Below are 18,675 nucleotides of genomic sequence, written 5' to 3'. Positions count from 1 at the left end.
ATCACTTCTTTTGTTAACTAATACATACAATTTATAAGATATACATTTGTAAGCAATCATTAGGAGACTTCATCGGTTCGGACTTCGGATCAATCTGACGAATTCAATGATCTGATCAAAACTAATTAAATTAGTTTAAATTTATTTTTTGTTGGGTTGGACCTGAACCAAACTAATTAAAATCTGATATTTTGGTTCTAGAATCAGATTCACATTTTTATAATTCAAACCAAATCAACTATTTATATATTATTATTTTTATTATTTTTAATTAGTTAATATAGTAAATATTGTGTGTCATTTTAAAACATTTCTTTGTATTTTGATTTCACATTCAAGGTTTCACTAATAAACTTTCATAATTGAAAATTTTTCAATCCTCATTTCTTTTAGTTAATTTTTCTTATGTGATTATAAATGGAGTAGTATGATTTAATTAATTATTTATTGTTATTTTTTTTAAATAAATTTATACTATTATTTAATTACTGTGAGTCAATTACACTTAAAATTGTAATTTACATTCTTTTATAATAACATTATTTATCATATTTTAGACAAAATTATGTTTATTTTTATTTTTAAGATATATATATATATATATATATATATATATATATATATATTTTTTAAACTCATTGGATATATGATGACTTAAATTGAACTAAACTCGTTCAACATTATATTAATTTAATTTGGATTAGACAAAAGAAATGCTGGAAATTTTATTTTCCCTCAAATTCGAACCAACTCCACCCATAAATACCCTTATGAATCACTTGCCACTGGTTCAAAGGCATTTTTAGATAGAAGTATGAGAAAATAATTTTCATGCCTCCGTTTTAAAATGGTTGATAGTTAATTTTTGTGAAATGGATAGTTAACTTAATGTAAATATATTTTGTTTCTTATTTTATCCTTAAAGTAAATTGGTGAGAAACGATTTGAATATAATACAACTATAAAAGTGTAAAAAAATTTAAAATGTGAATACCAAATAAAAGATGTTTCCTCTATATTTTGGTTTATAGAAGAATTGGGGGGAAAAAACACGAAAAGAAAAAAGAAAAAAATCAAATCACTTCTAAAAATTTACTCAGAGAAAGAAGTGTTCAAAATTTTGTAAAAAAAAAATAAAAGTTAAGAGTTTAATTAACATTTGTTAATAACTAGACAAATTATACTCATTCGATTAAAAATTATCGTTAGAATACTTTTTAAGATGATTAGCATTAATAAATTTATATTTATGATTAAATGAACTTTGTAAGACACTTTTATACGGTGAGTACATGTTTTTTTATTTGATATTTAATAAGTATACACTTAACAATTGTACAAATTTTAATAAGCAATCACTATATTCCTAACTAATACATGACACTGACAATTTATAAAGATATGAATTATTTATAAGCAATCACTTGCCTACAGTCGCAATGCCTAGATGAGAAGAAGAGAAAAAAATACAGTATACAATAAAAGTTAATAGGTGAGCAGTAAATTATTAAAAATATACTTTTGTTTTTCTATTTCATCTTTAAAAATATATTGGTGAGAAACGACTTGAATTAGGGTGCCTCTCCTCCTGTCAAAGGAATTTTTAACTTAATCAAATGGATTAATATAAATAGTTATATTAGTTAATTTTATTGAATTTATAAAATAAAATTTATGATATATTGTTTATCATTACAATTTTAGGAAAGAGATAAAGATATTAGTTCATACACACAATTTATGCACAAATACTAATAAAATTAATACATGACAATTTGAAGTTTGAGAGGTTGAAAAATAACATTCTTAAATTATTTTTTCATTATTCAATAAGAAGCTGATAGGAACAAAAGATGATAAATAAAATTAATATTTCATACAAATTGCAAAGCACTTTATAAAAAAGGATCATTAATTCCATCTAAATTATACCTTGAATTAAAACAGAGATTTTGCTCACTAATTCACTATGACAATGCAAGAAATTGCTTACCACATCACCAATTCTCAGACTAAGGAGAGAGAAGCAAGGACTAAAAAAATACAATTTTGGATATCAAAATACCTGACAAAAATAACGGGGAATATGTAAAATAAGATGTTTAGAAGTCAATGATGGGAAAATTACAATTTTGAATATTAAAACAATGTTTAAGAAAATAAAGCGATAATTTGTTTAAATTCAAACATACTAAGTAAATGCAGTTGCAGTGGTAAAACAGAGTAAAATACTCTGCACTTTTTGCTGACTTAGCTCTCTCCATTTTTTAAGTAAATTACCCCAAAGTAGCAATTTTAGACAGGCTATATGTGATCTGCCACTAATAGAGTCTGACTGGTTAGGAATTGGGATATTGAATAATCATTACTAACCCGAACAAAAGATAATTCTTCAGTTAAAAGATGATTCAAATGGTGATCAAGCCAAATCTCTATATAGCAGTAGTATCTTTATAAAACTTTGTCAAACAAAACAAATACTAATAGTATCTCCCCCACTCAGTCATGATAACTCAGTTTCTAAGAAGTGTATATATTCTATGAAACTGCAACAGTCAAGAAGAAATATTGCTTTTTGAGATGATATCAAAGGATATTCCATTTTGTTGAAGTCTTTCCTGGAGATCAGTTGGACCAAAGACGATCCCAGGAGGGTAAACTCCTCCTTTAGGAAGGTTGTTGCGTTGGCTGAGAAGAACAAGAGCACACTGAATAAGAATTATTGGCGTGGTCAGATATCCAATTTCAGGTCCCATTACCCTTGTTATAATTTCCATGTCAGGTTTTACGTTTCCCTGTGAAGCCACACTCTCATCACTAAAACCATGTCCTACAAACCACATCTTGAAGGAAGCACTTTCAACCTCCTCTTCAGTAGGGCCCTTCTTCCTGAACCAACCAAGGCTGAATATTGAAGGAAATTTCAGAAGAAGCCACCTCCCAAAACCAATGCCTCCTAAAAGACCAATGAAAACTCCAACCATCGTGATTCGGAGAATGCCCAACAATGATTTTGAGCCTATTTTCACACCAAAATGAGCTGGCTTTACAGAGGACCAGAAGGCTTCCCTTTTCACAACCGCCTCAGCACTCTCGCTCAGCCCAGGGAGACCATGGGAGTTTTCTGTTAGAATTGCTAGTGTTCTTCGAACTACAGTTGAATCTGCTGAAGGTAGCTTCACTGCCCAGAGGCCTATTTTCTTCTGGTTCTCTATAGTTTCTCCTTTTAAAGGAGGAGGTCCAGGAATCTACAACCATGAAAAAATAAGTTGATAAATGACATATCACACAGTTAAAAATATAAAAAAGGAGAAGAGAAAGACTGCAATATAAGGTCAAAAGACACTATATACATAATACATTAGCTTAAGTTAATCTCAGACCAAGACATTGTGAGTAGCCAGAGTAAACAACAGAGAAGCAAGAAGAGAAAATGGTGGGAATGGGGTCAAGTAATTAGCTAATTATAATTATAATACGTGTGATCTTAGAAAAGAATCTCAGAATTTACCATCCACTAGGAATGTAGGAAGCGTACCTTCACATGACCGTATATTTCCTGCTACAACTTACAAGTATTCGTACAGGTAACAAAGATAAAAAAGCAGAATTTAGAGAATAAACCATTAATTCCGTCATGAAATATCACTCTTTTTAACTAGTCCTTAAATTAAAGGAATTATAAATAGTCCTTCAAGTATAATTGCTAATATAGCTCCTCGAGCATAGAATTTTTTTTTTCAAATTAGTCATTTAATGTTAGTAAAATATATCAACTCAAGGACTAAATGGATGGATATTCAAACTTCAGATACTATTTTCCTTTTATCCGTGGGAATCGAAATCGATACCGTCAGAATATACAATAACTCGGACACTTCAAACCTCTTTGGTATACTTCGGATACTTTATATATAATTTCATTAGTTTAAGGACTAAGAGCCCACAATGCTAATGACTAATCTCCATCTAGTCACCCTCAATGAAGTTTCTCCTCACATTTCTTCCATTTACAAGACCCTCATGTCCCCATGTTTTAACGTCTACTTTCACTCGGAACAATTTCTTGTTGGTACCAAAAATACAATAGGAAGATGATAACTATTCTGAATTTGTTTATATATATATTGAATAATTAATACTAAATACGTATAAATGTGGAAAAATTAAAGAAGTAGTCAAAATTGATGAAATATTCATGATTAACAAGTAAAAAATATTCTTCTAGAGCAAAATATAGAAGTACAGCAACAAAAGTCAAGGAAATACCGGTCTGTTAAGATTTTAGAAAATGCATTGAATTTCATCATCACAAAATTCTAAATAACAAAAGAAGAAGAAACGTTACCACAGGCCTAGGTCTTCTGGGCCGGGACCTTCTGAGTTGCTGCAACTTGTGCGCATTGGCGACGCCGAGCACCGCGGACTCGTAGGTGGCGAAGTTACCCACAATCCTCTTCTCCGACTCCAACGCTACGTAAGCCTCCATGCTGTTCGGCACCGCGGGCCCCACCCACTGCCGCGAGTTGAACATCACTCCGAGCTCCGCCGGCACCGAGTCGAAGCCGCAGGCGGAGACCACCAGCGCGCCGCTCTCCGCCGCCCGCTCGTGGTGCGTCGCCTCCACGCGCTCCATGAACTCGGGCTCGCCGGAGATGTCGAGGTAGTCGCAGCCGGCGTCGGCGCAGGCGGCCACGACGGGCTCGCCGTGGAGGCGGAAGGGGCCGACGCAGTTGAGGAGGAGGGCCGTGCGGGCGCAGAGGGCCCGGAGGGATGGCGGGTCGGATGTGTCGGCGGTGAGGATGGGGACAGTGGGCGGGGGGTTGGGCCGCGAGGCCCATTCGAGGGCTTGGTTGAGTTTTTGAGGGCTGCGGCCCGCTATGGCTATGGATTTGAGAGGCGAGGATGGGGCGTTGAGGAACTTTAGGGCTTCTCGGAGAACGTATTTGCCTGTGAAGCCTGAGGCCCCCAGGATTATTAGGTCGAAACGACCGCCGTTTTGTACCTGCTCCATTTTCTTCGCTTCAAAGAACGCAACTGCAACTACTCACTTCAGGTTTTAAATCAAACCCACCCACACTCTCTTTTCACCAAATAACGTCATTTAGTAATAATAACCATTTAATAGTTTTTTTTTTCTCTTAAGTATCTACCGTGATAGCGGGACTAATCTCTTCGCTACATTAAAAATATCTTAAAAGATGAGATAGCTGATCTCAAGATTTAACAATCATTTAATAATATTTTATACTTACCGATCAATAAATAAAGAAACAACTATTCAAATAAATTTTTATTTTATTGTAAAAATCAACTAATTTAAAATCAAAATTATTTTACTTTTAGTATCATTTTAAAAACTAACCTCACCTCACATACTAGTTTTTATTTTTTTCATTGTTAATTTATAAATATGAGAAATTAAATTTCTAACTATATATTTAAGAAATATGTTTGATAATTATGTTGTTCAGAATTCGAATCATAAACTTAAATATATGATATATTATATTAAGGGAGAATACAACATTTATGATCTCAAACAAAAATTAATTATTTTTTAAAGATAGATACTTTATAATAAAATTATAAGACTCATAAAATTAAAAAGATGTAAATGCAACTCCTCCCTTTGAAAAAATTATAAATATGTAATATATAGAATTTTGTATTATCTATTATTATTTTTTATTTGAAATACTAACTCAAATTTACTATTCCATTGTTAAAATTTGTCTTTCATTGACTAGCATTTTTCTTATTTTTTTTAAGCTTTTCAAATACTTTATACTTTATTCAACTAGATATTTTATTTCACATTTTTTTTCTTTTCATCATAATAATAATTAGTAATTTTTTATTTTTTAAACTAAATTACCCTTGTTGAAACCAGGGTTCTAGATTTGCGTCACTGACCATAATTAAAAAAAGCTATGTATGATTGTATTTGTGCATGCTTAAATAATTAATAATCACTATATATATAGAGAAGGAATTATATTTTTTTCATAATGGTCATTTTTAATTCCATTTCTATTTCAATGGGCATTAGAATATGTTGGTTTAAAACACCTTCAAGAACCAACCCAATAAAAAAGACAGAAAAATAAAAAGAATTGTTCAGATTTTGTAAAAAAAACATATATTTAGATACAAGCTAGAACTCTCAACCTAGTGATGGTAATTGGGGATAGCATTGAAAGATGATAGCAACGTTGCAAGCACATCTAATACACTCTCTTAAAATATGTTATTTGAATTATCTAATAAAAATTTCAAATTTTTAAAGCCTATAAGCTCATAAACAAATAATTATAAATACATTAATTTTAGGATAGCGACAAATCAATTACACTTTAAATTCTCTAACTTTAATTAAGTGACTGAATTAACCTTATATTCAAATCGGAACAAAATAATTAGGATATATAATAAATACATGTGAGAAACTAATCATATATAAAAGTATTAATTTATAAAAAATAATCAATTTGTCTTTGTTTCGACCAAGGAGGCGTCTAGGGTTCTTCTCCTAAATCCAACCTCCAAAGCCAGAGCATTCGAGAGTGTAATCTGTTCACTTAATTCTAGGATTTTAGGTCTTATACTTTCTTGTTCATTGGCCTCATATACCCCGTGAGCGTAGAGATTTTCATAACCATTAATATTTGAAAAATATTTTGTCATTAAAGATGAGATTTTATCCCTGATATCGAATTAATGTCTATGTGAAAAGGTCAGATCGAATTTTGGCCGAGTTACCCTTATAGAGTAGACAGGTCAGATTTTGACCGAGTGCACCCATGTAGAAGGGTAGAATCGAATTTTGACCAGATGATACAGTCTTAAAAGAACATAAATACATATAAACAAAAGAATGGAAAGGAATAATTAAGAATTTAAGTACATTTATTACCATATATTAAAACTATACTACTCTCTTTCAATTAAAAATCATCTTATTTTAAGATGATTATCATAAATTTAATAAAATTATGTCTATGATTAAATGGACATCGTAAGAGGCTTTTATACAGTGAGTACACCTCAAAATAAATAACCGTACAAATTTTATAAGAATCAGTATATTGGTAACTAATTCATGAGGGTGAGAGTGTATTCATAAGATATGCATTGATAAGCAATCACTGGCGGAAGGTGGAAATGCATTTATAGAGAAAGATCATAGATATTGCTTTTAAGAGCAGATAAGCAAAAATGTGGGAGGTTAACGTTATGAAACAAGTAAACAAGAAGAAGGCACAAAAATTAGGAAGATAATTATAATTTACAAAGCAAATTGTGAATTGATAGTATTACTATCCCTCACATCACAATTCACATGACCTTCCTTCTGGACATAAGCCCAAGAACCTCATCCCAGAGCCCAACACTCCCAACAGTCCCGAGCCCAACAACAGTCGGGCTACACGCAGCGACGGTCCAATACCCAGCCCTGATCTCATCCCTCAATTGCTCCTTCTCCCACCCACAATACCCATCGAAGAACCTAAACTCCCCAAGGCCAACGACATTCCTCTTGACCATTTGGGCAGCGCAGCCCACACTCTCCCTGGCCCCATAGTACAACCCCTTCATGACCTCCTCAAACACCCCACTCTTCCCCACCCCATCGTCACCCTCTTTCGGACTCAGCAAAAACAAACCTTCCTCCAAGGGCCCCCCAAAGAACAAGGGACTGTTCGAAAACGTCCCCTCCACGTCCAGGGCCGTCGATCTCGTCTCCTTGATGGACATCAACGACGGCCGATTCAGAATGATCCCTGATGGGCCCAACGGCCCAGTTGAGAGAAGAAGGATTACCGTCCGCTCGAAAATGTGGACCCCGTCAAGCTTCTCCGTGGCGATAAGTAAGCACCCCTTTTCGGGCTCGTGGATTACGTGGGCCCACTTGTCGCCAATGGTCACGAGTGGAGCGTGATCCACAACAGTGTCCAGATCACTCACCGGTGAAACCTCCTCGGGCCTTATCAATTGCTCTCCCGCCACTAGTTTTGCACGGAAAGATCGCCAATCGCCACGTACGCTTGGTTTCTCATCATCATCATCCAACGGTGACGGAGATGACATGTCACAACCTGTCATTCAGTTATGGAAATTAGATTAACATGTTTATATGATCATACTTTAGGGCTACAGAATGAATGAATGTTTGATACCAGGAACTTACATGACACAGGAAATGAGTTTCTAACTTTTCTACACTGGAATTGTTGAGATCTCTTGGTGGGGTGAGGTAGAGAGGCGTTTCTGATTACGGGGATGAGTTGATCTGTGGTCTTGGTGAAGGAATTGTGGGAGAGAAAGCATGCTTCCATGTTAGTTGAGTTTTTTTTTTTTTTTTTTTTTTTTGTTTCTCAAGATAAGGGTGGAAATGAAATGGAGTGATGAGAGGTTGGTGGAACGTGAATAAATGTGGAATGAGAATTGATCTGCACCACATAGTGTTTTGTACGGTATCTACAATATATATTTTTTTTTTATCTTTTTCCCAGTAAGGGCATCTAATCCATGCTGGGTGTCTCGGATGGGTCAGTGGATAAACTTTGACAAATGACACATAGGATGACAAACACGTAGGGTTCCCCGGAACTTTATTTGAGGGCATTGGATGTATATGGATCAAACCCTTTTTGGGTGATGTGTCAAGCTCTATGCCACTTACCTGTTTCAGCAGTAACTTCCAATGTTGAAAATGTTCACAACTTGTGGATATTCGACATTATAGAGAAGGACACGTTCGAAGATAGAAAGAAAACATGGGCAGCATTAAACTAGAGAGGAAAATAAGTTTTGGATTACTCTGAAATTACCCTCTTATAGTGGTTAAACTACCCAAGTAAGACCGAATGGGTCAGTTTGACAACATTCATATCCATGAATTAATCGGAAAGCTTGTCATTCTTGATTAAGACGATTTTGTTTTCGAAATTTTAATAATAAAATCATTTATTTAAACTGAAATCAGATTCTATCAAGGTTAGAAAATATGTGGGTCAAGATCTAAGGCAACATAATTTATGTGAGTTGATGTATTGTATAATATATATTTTAAAATAAATAACAATTTCATGTCAAGTAAAATATTATTTAAGTTATCTATTCTTATTACTAATACATAATTGTTTAAAAATAATTTTTTATATAAAATATAGGCATTGAATCAAGTTGAGACAACTCATGATATGGCATAACAAAAATTAATGGGTGACGATGTCAGTCTTTTTCTTCTTTTCATCCTTCGTTCATATCCTCACATATGTAATGTCATTGAAGGGTCCAAAGATCAAAAGCCCAAAGGCTGAAAAACAAAAGCCCAAAACTTGCCAAATGCCCAAGGCCCCATTTATGCCTTGGCCTTCCAATATGGGACAGAACCAGTACAAGTGGTGGAAAGCATGTTATCTTGGGCATGGACCATTATTACCAAAAGGTTCTAATTCTTTCCACTGGTATAGGCTTATCAAAATAGAGATTCAACACTAGCTACCTCTATGTCTATCTGCATCTTCCCTTTAACGTGATGCAGATTAAGATACACCGAACCTCAGCAAAAGCAGGACCGAAAAAACCCACCAAAACTGCATATTCTTATTATTAAAATTATTTATTTTATTATAATTTATAAAGTATTACCAGGATACATCAGTTTTTCTCTTAAAATACATATAAGAAGTTATCTAAAGGAACGTTAAAACCCTATTTTGGTCCTTTATAATATCTTTTTGTTTCAATTTAGTCCTTCATTAATTTTTGGTCTCAATTTAGTCCCAAATTAATTAATTGGTTTCAATTTAGTCCTAAATTAATTAATTGGTTTCAATGTGGGACTTTCCGTCCAAATTGCTTTAACGGTGTTAACTTTTGGCCACGTGAACGCCACGTAGATGCATACGTGGCATCCACGTGGATGAGAATTTTTTTTAAAATACCTGGACCCAGAACGGGCCGTTCCGGTTTTATTTTATTTTTTTTATATATAAAATATTAATAATTTTATAAAATATATATTATTAATTATATTATTAATTATATTATTAATTATGTTATTATATCCAATAAAATAAATATATTAATATTTTTTTATATTTTATTTTATTATATTTATCTTATTAATTTTTATCATTTTATTCCTTTAATCTTAAATAAGTTGCAAAAAATTATAAAGTGATATTTCTTTTATCTTATTAATTATTATATTTTTTTAATAAAATTAATTAAGAATATTGGTTTAATTGCATTTTTTATCCCTCAAGTATTACAATTGTGCAGTTTTGTGATCTCCAAGATTTTAATTGCATAATTTTAGTCCTTAAAGAATTGCAATTGCGCGATTTTGGTCCTTCAATTTTTAATTGAACAATTTTAACCCCTCAAATATCATAATAGTATGATTTTTTGTTTCTCCCATTAAAAATTAATAATTTTAATATATATATATATATATAATGTTTTAAAATTAAATAATTATTTATCTATTCAAATTAACGTATATTATAATTTTCGATATTATATCAATAATATTATTAATATATTTATAGATAAACTAATAATTTGATAAATATAACTTGTTATATATTAATATACTTTTACAAAAATATAAGTATATTAATTAGAAATATATATCTGATCTTATATATTTATATTTTTGTAAAAGTATATTAATATATATTAAGTTATATTTATCAAATTATTAGTTTATTTATAAAAAGGGTAAAAATATTATTGATATTAATTTATCAGTAATATTAAAATACTAATAATATATAAATTTTATTTATTTAGTAATAGTAAATATATATCATTTGATACATTAAAAAAAAATAATATACGTTAATTTAAATAAACAAACAATTATATTGTTTTAAAACATTATATATATATATATTAAAATTTTAAAATTATTAAATTTTTAATGAGAAAGACTAAAATTTCACAATTATGATATTTGAGAGATTAAAATTGTTCAATTAAAAATTGTGAGACTAAAATTACACAATTATAATCTTTTAAGGACTGAAATTACTCAATTAAAACCTTAGAGATCAAAATTGCATAATTATAATATCAAAAACACAATTAAGTAAAAAATATTTTATTCACAGTTCTGGAACGGGCCGTTCTGAAACCAGAACAACCCGTTCTGATTTTAGAACGGCCCGTTGTGAAAGCAGAACGGCCCGTTCTGATTTCAGAACGGCCCGTTCTGCTTCACTGGTGGTGTTTTAATTTTGCAACCAGAACGACCCGTTCCGGTTTCAGAACGGGCCGTTCTGGGTCCAGGTGTTTTCAAAAAAATTCTCATCCACGTGGATGCCACGTATACATCTACGTGGCGTCCACGTGGCCAAAAGTTAACACCGTTAAAGCAATTTGGACGGAAAGTCCCACATTGAAACCAATTAATTAATTTAGGACTAAATTGAAACCAATTAATTAATTTGGGACCAAAAATTAATGAGAGACTAAATTGAAACAAAAAAATATTATAAAAGACCAAAATAGGGTTTTAACCGAACATTCACTATCATATATTATCTAACAACCAGAAAAGTGCAGGTGAAATATTCAATTATACAATAAAGTTATACAACATGCAATTGTGTACGTCAGCAACACCAAGGTATTTCTCAATATGCATACATCTTCATACACAGAAAACACCAGCCACCAGAAATTTGGTGAAAAAGACAAATTCCCCCTAAAAGAACATTATTTTCATTCTTTTTAACAGTTCAATAGGTTTACCGAAAGGAACGATTCATTGTAACACTAGAAAGAATTCAGAAATCAGTGAAATTATAGATCACTAGTATTTATACACGCAAAATCTAAAAGTTCATTACAGAATTGCAACTCACTTAATGCAAGTAATGTCATTCCCTATCAGTTTACCAGCAATGTCTGTTTGATTTAGAAATAACAGTATATGCAATTTCCTGATGGACTGTTTACCTCAGAAAGAATACTCGATTCTGTAAGTTGAAATTTTTTGGGGTTTACAAAATTATACATTGTTTAGTAGCTGGCAAAAATACATTCACATCAGTAATTCCAAGAGAATCTTTCATCTGTGACTAAGACTATATAAATAAGAGTTAATCACTTATATACTGCCAGTGTAAAATTTTTTTACACTGACAACTAATTATGTCTTTTAATTGTGTCATGTCATTGTTAAAAGTATATGTGTTTACAGTGACATAACACAATTAAAGGATATAATTGGTTGCCAGTGTAAAAAAAAATTATACTGGTAGTGTATAAGTGATTAACTCTATAAATAAACTTTCTATAAATACTTCTAGACCCTATTTTTTTCTCCCTGTAAGTACTTAAGGAGAAATTTATCCTAATAGAACCTTATTTGTTAAACTTAAACCCCAAAAAAATTATACACAACTCAAGGAGCAGGGAGTAAAACAGGAAATTAGGTAAGTAATATAAATATATAATCCACAGCGAGGTCAAACGGGGAAGGGGTGAATATGTTTTACTTATGCGTCTGTGTAGTCTACTGAGCCTACCAATGCTGGGACAATTCCTCCTAGTTGCACTTGCATTGCATGAATGAAAGATTCATGAACAATGCAAAGAAAAAAATTCTTAAATCCCAAGTCTATTTAGTCCAATTAGCAACCAAATGCTAAAGAATATACGCAGTAAAATAAATAAAATAATCATGTATAGAAAAAGACTCATTGCAGAAAAGTATTGTCAGCATCAATTAAAACGAACGTGCTAAGGTATCCATTTACATTCAATTATCCAAAATGGAGGCTCTCACAATTCACTTGACATAATCAGTCATCTTGAGATCTTTTGGCCATCAAGAGAAATGAACAGAAGATGAAGATAAAGAAACATAGGCCGAATGAAGTTAACACTGAGAAGAACGCAAATGCCAAATGTAGAACCACGTGCCGTGCAGATTAGACATAGCAGGTGTAACTCTAGAAACAACCTCACTGTCTTAAATGTTTCAACTTTCAAGTATAATAAATAGGGCTGGATTGATGCTATGCCAATAAACAGCACACAGGAATATTGGTTGGGTGGAATTGCCACCCAGTATACACATGTCATTGTGAAGTGTAGCTTCTTTATAGAACAAGTAGTACACGGAAAAATCCGAGAATTTTCTCTTTACAATTTTCCCTTTCTTTTGCTTTACAAGAGTGCTCCTGCCAGCATTAGTAGCAATGTGGAGGATGCTTGCACCGTAAGAATAGGTTCAGCCATGCATATAACTTTGTTGCTAAACCAGTGGTAGTGATGAATATGATGATTCGTTAACTTGACTTTAGTAAACCAGCATTGTGCTCAACTAAATCATCATATTCATTTCTTGAAGCATTATTTCAGCTGTGCATACCGATGCAACCAAATGATCTTCATTAATCATCTCTATTGATGCACCATCGGAACATATCCAACCTGCTTGAGGTCCTGTACCAATCTGTCAATCATTCGATATATATCATCTGATTTAGGGTGTGACTGATCAAATACAGTAAATTCATGCACTACTTCTTCTACCTCTATGGAACTTGCCCCAGAAGGCTTTTGGCCCCCTGTATTCTTCATTTGTAACCTTACATTGGCAACATTCTTCCAATCTCCTGCTTGGGCATAAATATTTGACATAAGGGAGTAATTCCCAGGATCTGCTGGCTCCAACTTAAACAGCTGTTCACACACAGCTCTTGCAAGATCTACATCGTTATGCATCCGACAAGCATTCAAAAGACCACTTAATATAATGGAATTTGGTTCCATAGGCATGCTGCGCAGAAGCGTGAAAGCTTCTTTCAGGTGTCCCCGGCGACCAAGAAGGTCTATCATACAACCATAATGCTCGACCTGAGGAACGATCCCATAAACTCTCTCCATCGAATAAAAGTACTTACGCCCTTCATCAACAAGGCCAGCATGAGTGCAAGCACACAAAAGGCCAATAAACGTATATGCATCTGGCTCAAAACCCTCCTGCACCATCCTAGAGAAAAGCTCAAGCGCTTTCTCGCCACGGCCATGCAAAGCATATCCTTGGATCATTGAATTCCAAGATACCACATCTTTCTTTCCCATCATTCCATCAAAGACACCAAACGCAGCATCCAAACAACCACACTTGGCATACATATCAATAAACGCATTCAACACCTTAGTGCCACACCTAAACCTCCACCTCCTCATAGACTCGTGAATCCTCCTCCCCAGCCCGAGCATTCCAGACTCGGTGCATGCCGACAAAACACTAAACAAAAACCCATCATCAGGCCTCATCCCAGCCTCGTCCATTCTCCTAAACAACTCGGCCGCCTCCCTCGCAATCCCCTTCTCAGCATAGCCAGCAATAATCGTCGTCCAAAGCACCACATTCTTCACCGGACACCTATCAAACAACAACCTCGCCATCACCATATCCCCAGTCTTGCTATACCCACAAACCATGGTCGACCACGACACAATATTCCTCTCAGGCATTCTCTCGAACAGCTCAAACGCCTTATCCATCTCACCCGCCTTGACATAGCCATCCAACATGGTGTTCCAACTAACCATATCCCTGACAGGCATTTCATCGAACACCCTGGACGCACGATCCAATTCAGCACATCTGAGCAACCCAGCAATCATGGAGTTCCAAGTGACAACATCCCGGTCCTCCATGGACAAAAAAAGGCCCATGGCCCCATCAAGGCCCACACTCCCGCACCTGGAGTAGGAGTCAATGAGCGAATTGGGAACAAAGATATCGTGATAAAAACCGAATTTTTGGACGTGGGCATGGATCATTTTGACCAAGGGGAGGGAGGAGGGGCCGGAGCAGCACTTGAGGAGAAAAGGGTAGGTGAAGTTATCGGGAAAGAGACCGTTTTGCTGCATACGGAAGAAGGTGTTGAAGGGAATGGAGGGGTGGGAGGCGTTGTGGGCGTGGGCTCGGAGGACGGTGTTGTAGAGGTGGACGTTGGGGTGGGGGACCTGGTTGAAGACGTTGACGGCGGCGGCGATGTGGCGGCAGAGGGAGAAGGCGGTGATGAGCTTGGGGGCGACGAAGAGGTCGTGGTGGAGGTGGGCTTTGAGGACTTGAGCGTGGATTTGGTTGACGGCGTCGAGGTTGGTGCAGCGGTGGAGGTCGGTCAGCTTCTCCTCGAGGAGACGGCGGCGGGAGAACCATGTGGGGACTCGCCCTCCCACCGCTGCTTGCACTTGCATTGCCCTTCTTCTGCTAACGCTTCACCTCATACACACTGCATACTGCATACCAATGCCTTCCTTCCTATCCTTCCATCGCAATTTCAAAACACATCTATTTGGGTAAGACTTCACACTTACCCAGAGATTAAAGGGGATATCTTTTTCATTTTTAAAATTAAGTAATTATAAGTAACTTTCGGAAACATACAATCATATTAGTTTAAAATTATAGAGAAAAAATAAGAAGATCAAAATAAACATTTGGAGAAAAAAAAAAACCAAGTCATAAGGAGAAACTTTACGAACTATCTTCTAGAGTTAAGTTAAACCTAAACTAAAATCTTAAGATATGTTATATCTATTATTGAATCATTTATTTTATTTACACATCAAATAATGTTGAGTTTAAGGGAGAGCGTTAAAAAAAACCTAAATTTTAAGAAAAAACTTTTACTTTATGAGCTAACTTTTGGGATTGAGTTAGACTTAAAATCAAATAGTAAGAATTAGCTCATAAGAAAAGAATTGCTTCCTAAGATTTAAATTTTTTCTAATACTTTCTCACATTCAATATTATTAAGCTTGATGTGTTGATAATACAGGTGATTCAATATTAGATATAACAAAGGGTTTAATACCATCTAATAATTCGTGTTTATAACTAATTTAAACTTGAAAGTTAGCTCAAGAGGTAAAGGTTACTCTCACTTATATATTTTTGGTGTTCTCTTAGTTAATGTGGAATTTAGATTTTTTCTACTATACCCCTCACGCCGAGAAATTTTGGACTTAGTACATGTATAACATGATAAGTGGTCCGTTAATAAATCTAAAATATGATACGATCTACTAATTTAGATTTGAACTTTACTTAACCCCAAAAACTAACTTAAGATTGGACAAAGGTTGCCCTTTCCCCCAACTTATATATTTTATTTGGAGTTTATCTCTATTCAATGTAAGATTTAAGATTTTTTTTCAAATAATAGAAATAAAATAGATAATTACTTTCATTATTCTTTCCTTTTTTAAATATCTTGATTAAAATTTACAAAAGGAAAAAACATGTAACAAATGTTTGTGAAAGATAAATTGATAGGTAAAATTTTTAGTTGTTAATTTCCAAGTTATTATTCTTTGAGTTAATGATATAATGTAAAATATTTACACTAGTATCTAATTACAATTGTCATGTATGTTAAGTTTAATAACTTTTATAATACCTATGCTAAATGTTGTAACTCTTATAAACTTTGATTAGTTTAGATTTGTAATTTTGATTAGTTAATAGTGTAAAATATTTTTATACCAAATTATGAAATTTAAACTCTTAATCTTTAGACACTTATTAATATAAGTAATTAGTTTACAAGTTATTATAGTGAAAAAAATTACACTAGTATTTAATAATAAATTATTATGTATGATAGTTTTTTTTTAATTCTAAACTAGTCATATCAATCATAATTTTTTATTTGTTGATAGAGTGAAATTTGAAATACATATTTTTTCGATCCTTTAAAAATCGTTAAATCATCACAATTTTGTCTTTAAAAAAATGCATTGATAGGTTAATGGAAGAGGATTGAAAGTCGAGGTCAAGGGAAAAAAGTGGCCTAATCCTCCCTTCTAACACCAATGTTTCAATTTTAAATTGCTAATATTGTTAGACACGTCGCATATGAAGTATTATCCATTTTAGTATTTGTTAGACTATAAAAATTTGATTTTGATAAAAATGTTTATGTAAATTAAAGAAAATAATGTTTATAAACAACTATTAGGGGGGTGTATTGGATTTAGATTTTAAAGGACTTTTTTAGTTGAAAAAAGTCTTATAGATTTTAAAAGACTTTGTAGGATTTTCATGACTTTTAAGATTTTGTAAGATTCTACAAGACTTTCAATCAAGATTTTAATAGATTTTGCAAGACTTTTAAGTTAGGATTTTAATGGATTCTGCGAGACTTTGTGAACTTTGCAAATACGATAAGAGTTCAAGATTTTTTTTCTTCATACATACAAATTTAAAATAAGTCAATGAGAAAAATAATTTTAAAAAAAATTATGTCTAGATAAATAATAATAATTCTCCGTAATATCATGTCCTTCTAAATAGGATTATCCATATATTCATAGTTATACTAGTCCTCCAAGCATTAACATATTTTCGCTCTTGCTCCTGAGTTTTAATAATAGGCTCAAAATTATGATTTTTATTAACCGGTAATGTTGAAGATGAAGGTTCATCTACCACTCCAATTGGAGATTCATCAAAATGACATTCTTAGGAAGAAAGTTATGTAGTGTTGTTACACATGCTAAAAATTATTCTTAATAACATTTCAATTTTTTTTATAATTTTTAATTAAAAATATTTTATTTAGAAATTTATAAATGATTAAAAAAATAGTGGGACAGCTACCCTACTCTCTTATAACTAAATATGTCATTTCATTTTATATTGATATTTAAGTGAAAGCTTGTCTTTCATACATTTTTATTCATTTAAAATATCATAGAAATTTACAAACATCAACTATGAGAAAAAAAATATCTAAAATTTGTTACAGGTACAAAATAATTTTTTAAAATTTTTAATTGCTTTCAATTATTCACTTGTGAAGAAATATTTTTAATATTGAATTCTAAGATACTATAATGTCTTATGTTAATTTTATTTTTTAAAATATAAAAAATCCTAATCTTATAATATAAAAATTTTAAAAATAAAATTCATAGTAAAAAAAGAAATAAAATAATTGTTGAGTCATAAAAGGGGAAGGATAATAGTAACAAATTTAAAAGAGGGAGAGAGATCGCAATTTTTGTACTTAGAGGGTTCTTCCTCCAACTAAGATCCATTCTTATCTCATTCTACTCACAGAAACTCTAACTCAAATTCATCTTATATTATATATATATATATATATATATATATATATTGTTCTAATAAATCTAAATTGATTATAAAGATCATGATATCAATTTTAGCTTTCACCTTTTCTTTTTCTTGACACTTGTTATAAGAAAAATTATTACTTGAAAGTTAAAATTTCAAACGTTTTTTGTGTTATATAACTCCGGAACAATTTCAACTAAATAGAGTAAGTCAATTAAAGAGAACAGAGAGAAAAATAGATCAAGTCAATGACACTATCATTTACGTATAAAAGTTTCACCAAATAGGGGAATGGAATATGAATAGTAGTACAATATTATATATGAACAGTAGTGCAGTATTATTAGCAAGAGAAACAAAAATGGAGAAGACATGAGCATAGAAAAAAAATGAAAAACTAAATTAAAAATTCTTGAAGCACTTGAAAAGTCATCTCAAACAATCCTCCAAAATCTCATGGATTTGGATGAGACTGTTTTATGAATTTGATATTTTTAGATATTTTTAAAAAGTCCTTCAAAATCCCTCTAATATAACAATCCTTTAAA

At 32.5% G+C, this 18,675-nt stretch overlaps 3 protein-coding genes across 3 annotated transcripts; all 3 read right to left on the bottom strand.

Annotated features, from left to right (window-relative positions):
• Positions 1-2,413: 2,413 nt before the first annotated feature.
• On the bottom strand, positions 2,414-5,092 carry LOC109802121 (Saccharopine dehydrogenase). The gene is made up of 2 exons (XM_020363339.3): positions 4,349-5,092; positions 2,414-3,248 (listed from the first exon to the last, which is right to left on the bottom strand). Exons 1-2 carry the CDS (start codon positions 5,012-5,014, stop codon positions 2,556-2,558), a joined length of 1,359 nt encoding a protein of 452 aa, XP_020218928.1. The 5' UTR covers positions 5,015-5,092; the 3' UTR covers positions 2,414-2,555.
• A 2,154-nt stretch (positions 5,093-7,246) lies between these two features.
• Positions 7,247-8,446, bottom strand: LOC109802386 (PPR containing protein (DUF179)). Its single transcript, XM_020363734.3, has 2 exons — positions 8,192-8,446; positions 7,247-8,099 (listed from the first exon to the last, which is right to left on the bottom strand). The coding sequence occupies exons 1-2, from the start codon at positions 8,337-8,339 to the stop codon at positions 7,339-7,341; spliced, it is 909 nt and encodes a 302-aa protein (XP_020219323.1). The 5' UTR covers positions 8,340-8,446; the 3' UTR covers positions 7,247-7,338.
• Positions 8,447-12,722: 4,276 nt separating this feature from the next.
• On the bottom strand, positions 12,723-15,474 carry LOC109802162 (Tetratricopeptide repeat (TPR)-like superfamily protein). Its single transcript, XM_020363396.3, has one exon. It carries the CDS (start codon positions 15,241-15,243, stop codon positions 13,429-13,431), a length of 1,815 nt encoding a protein of 604 aa, XP_020218985.1. The 5' UTR covers positions 15,244-15,474; the 3' UTR covers positions 12,723-13,428.
• Positions 15,475-18,675: the final 3,201 nt, after the last annotated feature.

Source organism: Cajanus cajan, chromosome 4 (genome assembly GCF_000230855.2).
Source record: "Cajanus cajan strain Asha chromosome 4, NIPB_CcT2T_4, whole genome shotgun sequence".
Taxonomy (NCBI): Eukaryota; Viridiplantae; Streptophyta; class Magnoliopsida; order Fabales; family Fabaceae; genus Cajanus; species Cajanus cajan.
Note: the sequence above shows the minus strand (reverse complement) of the source record. Positions and strands in the feature narration are given on the sequence as shown.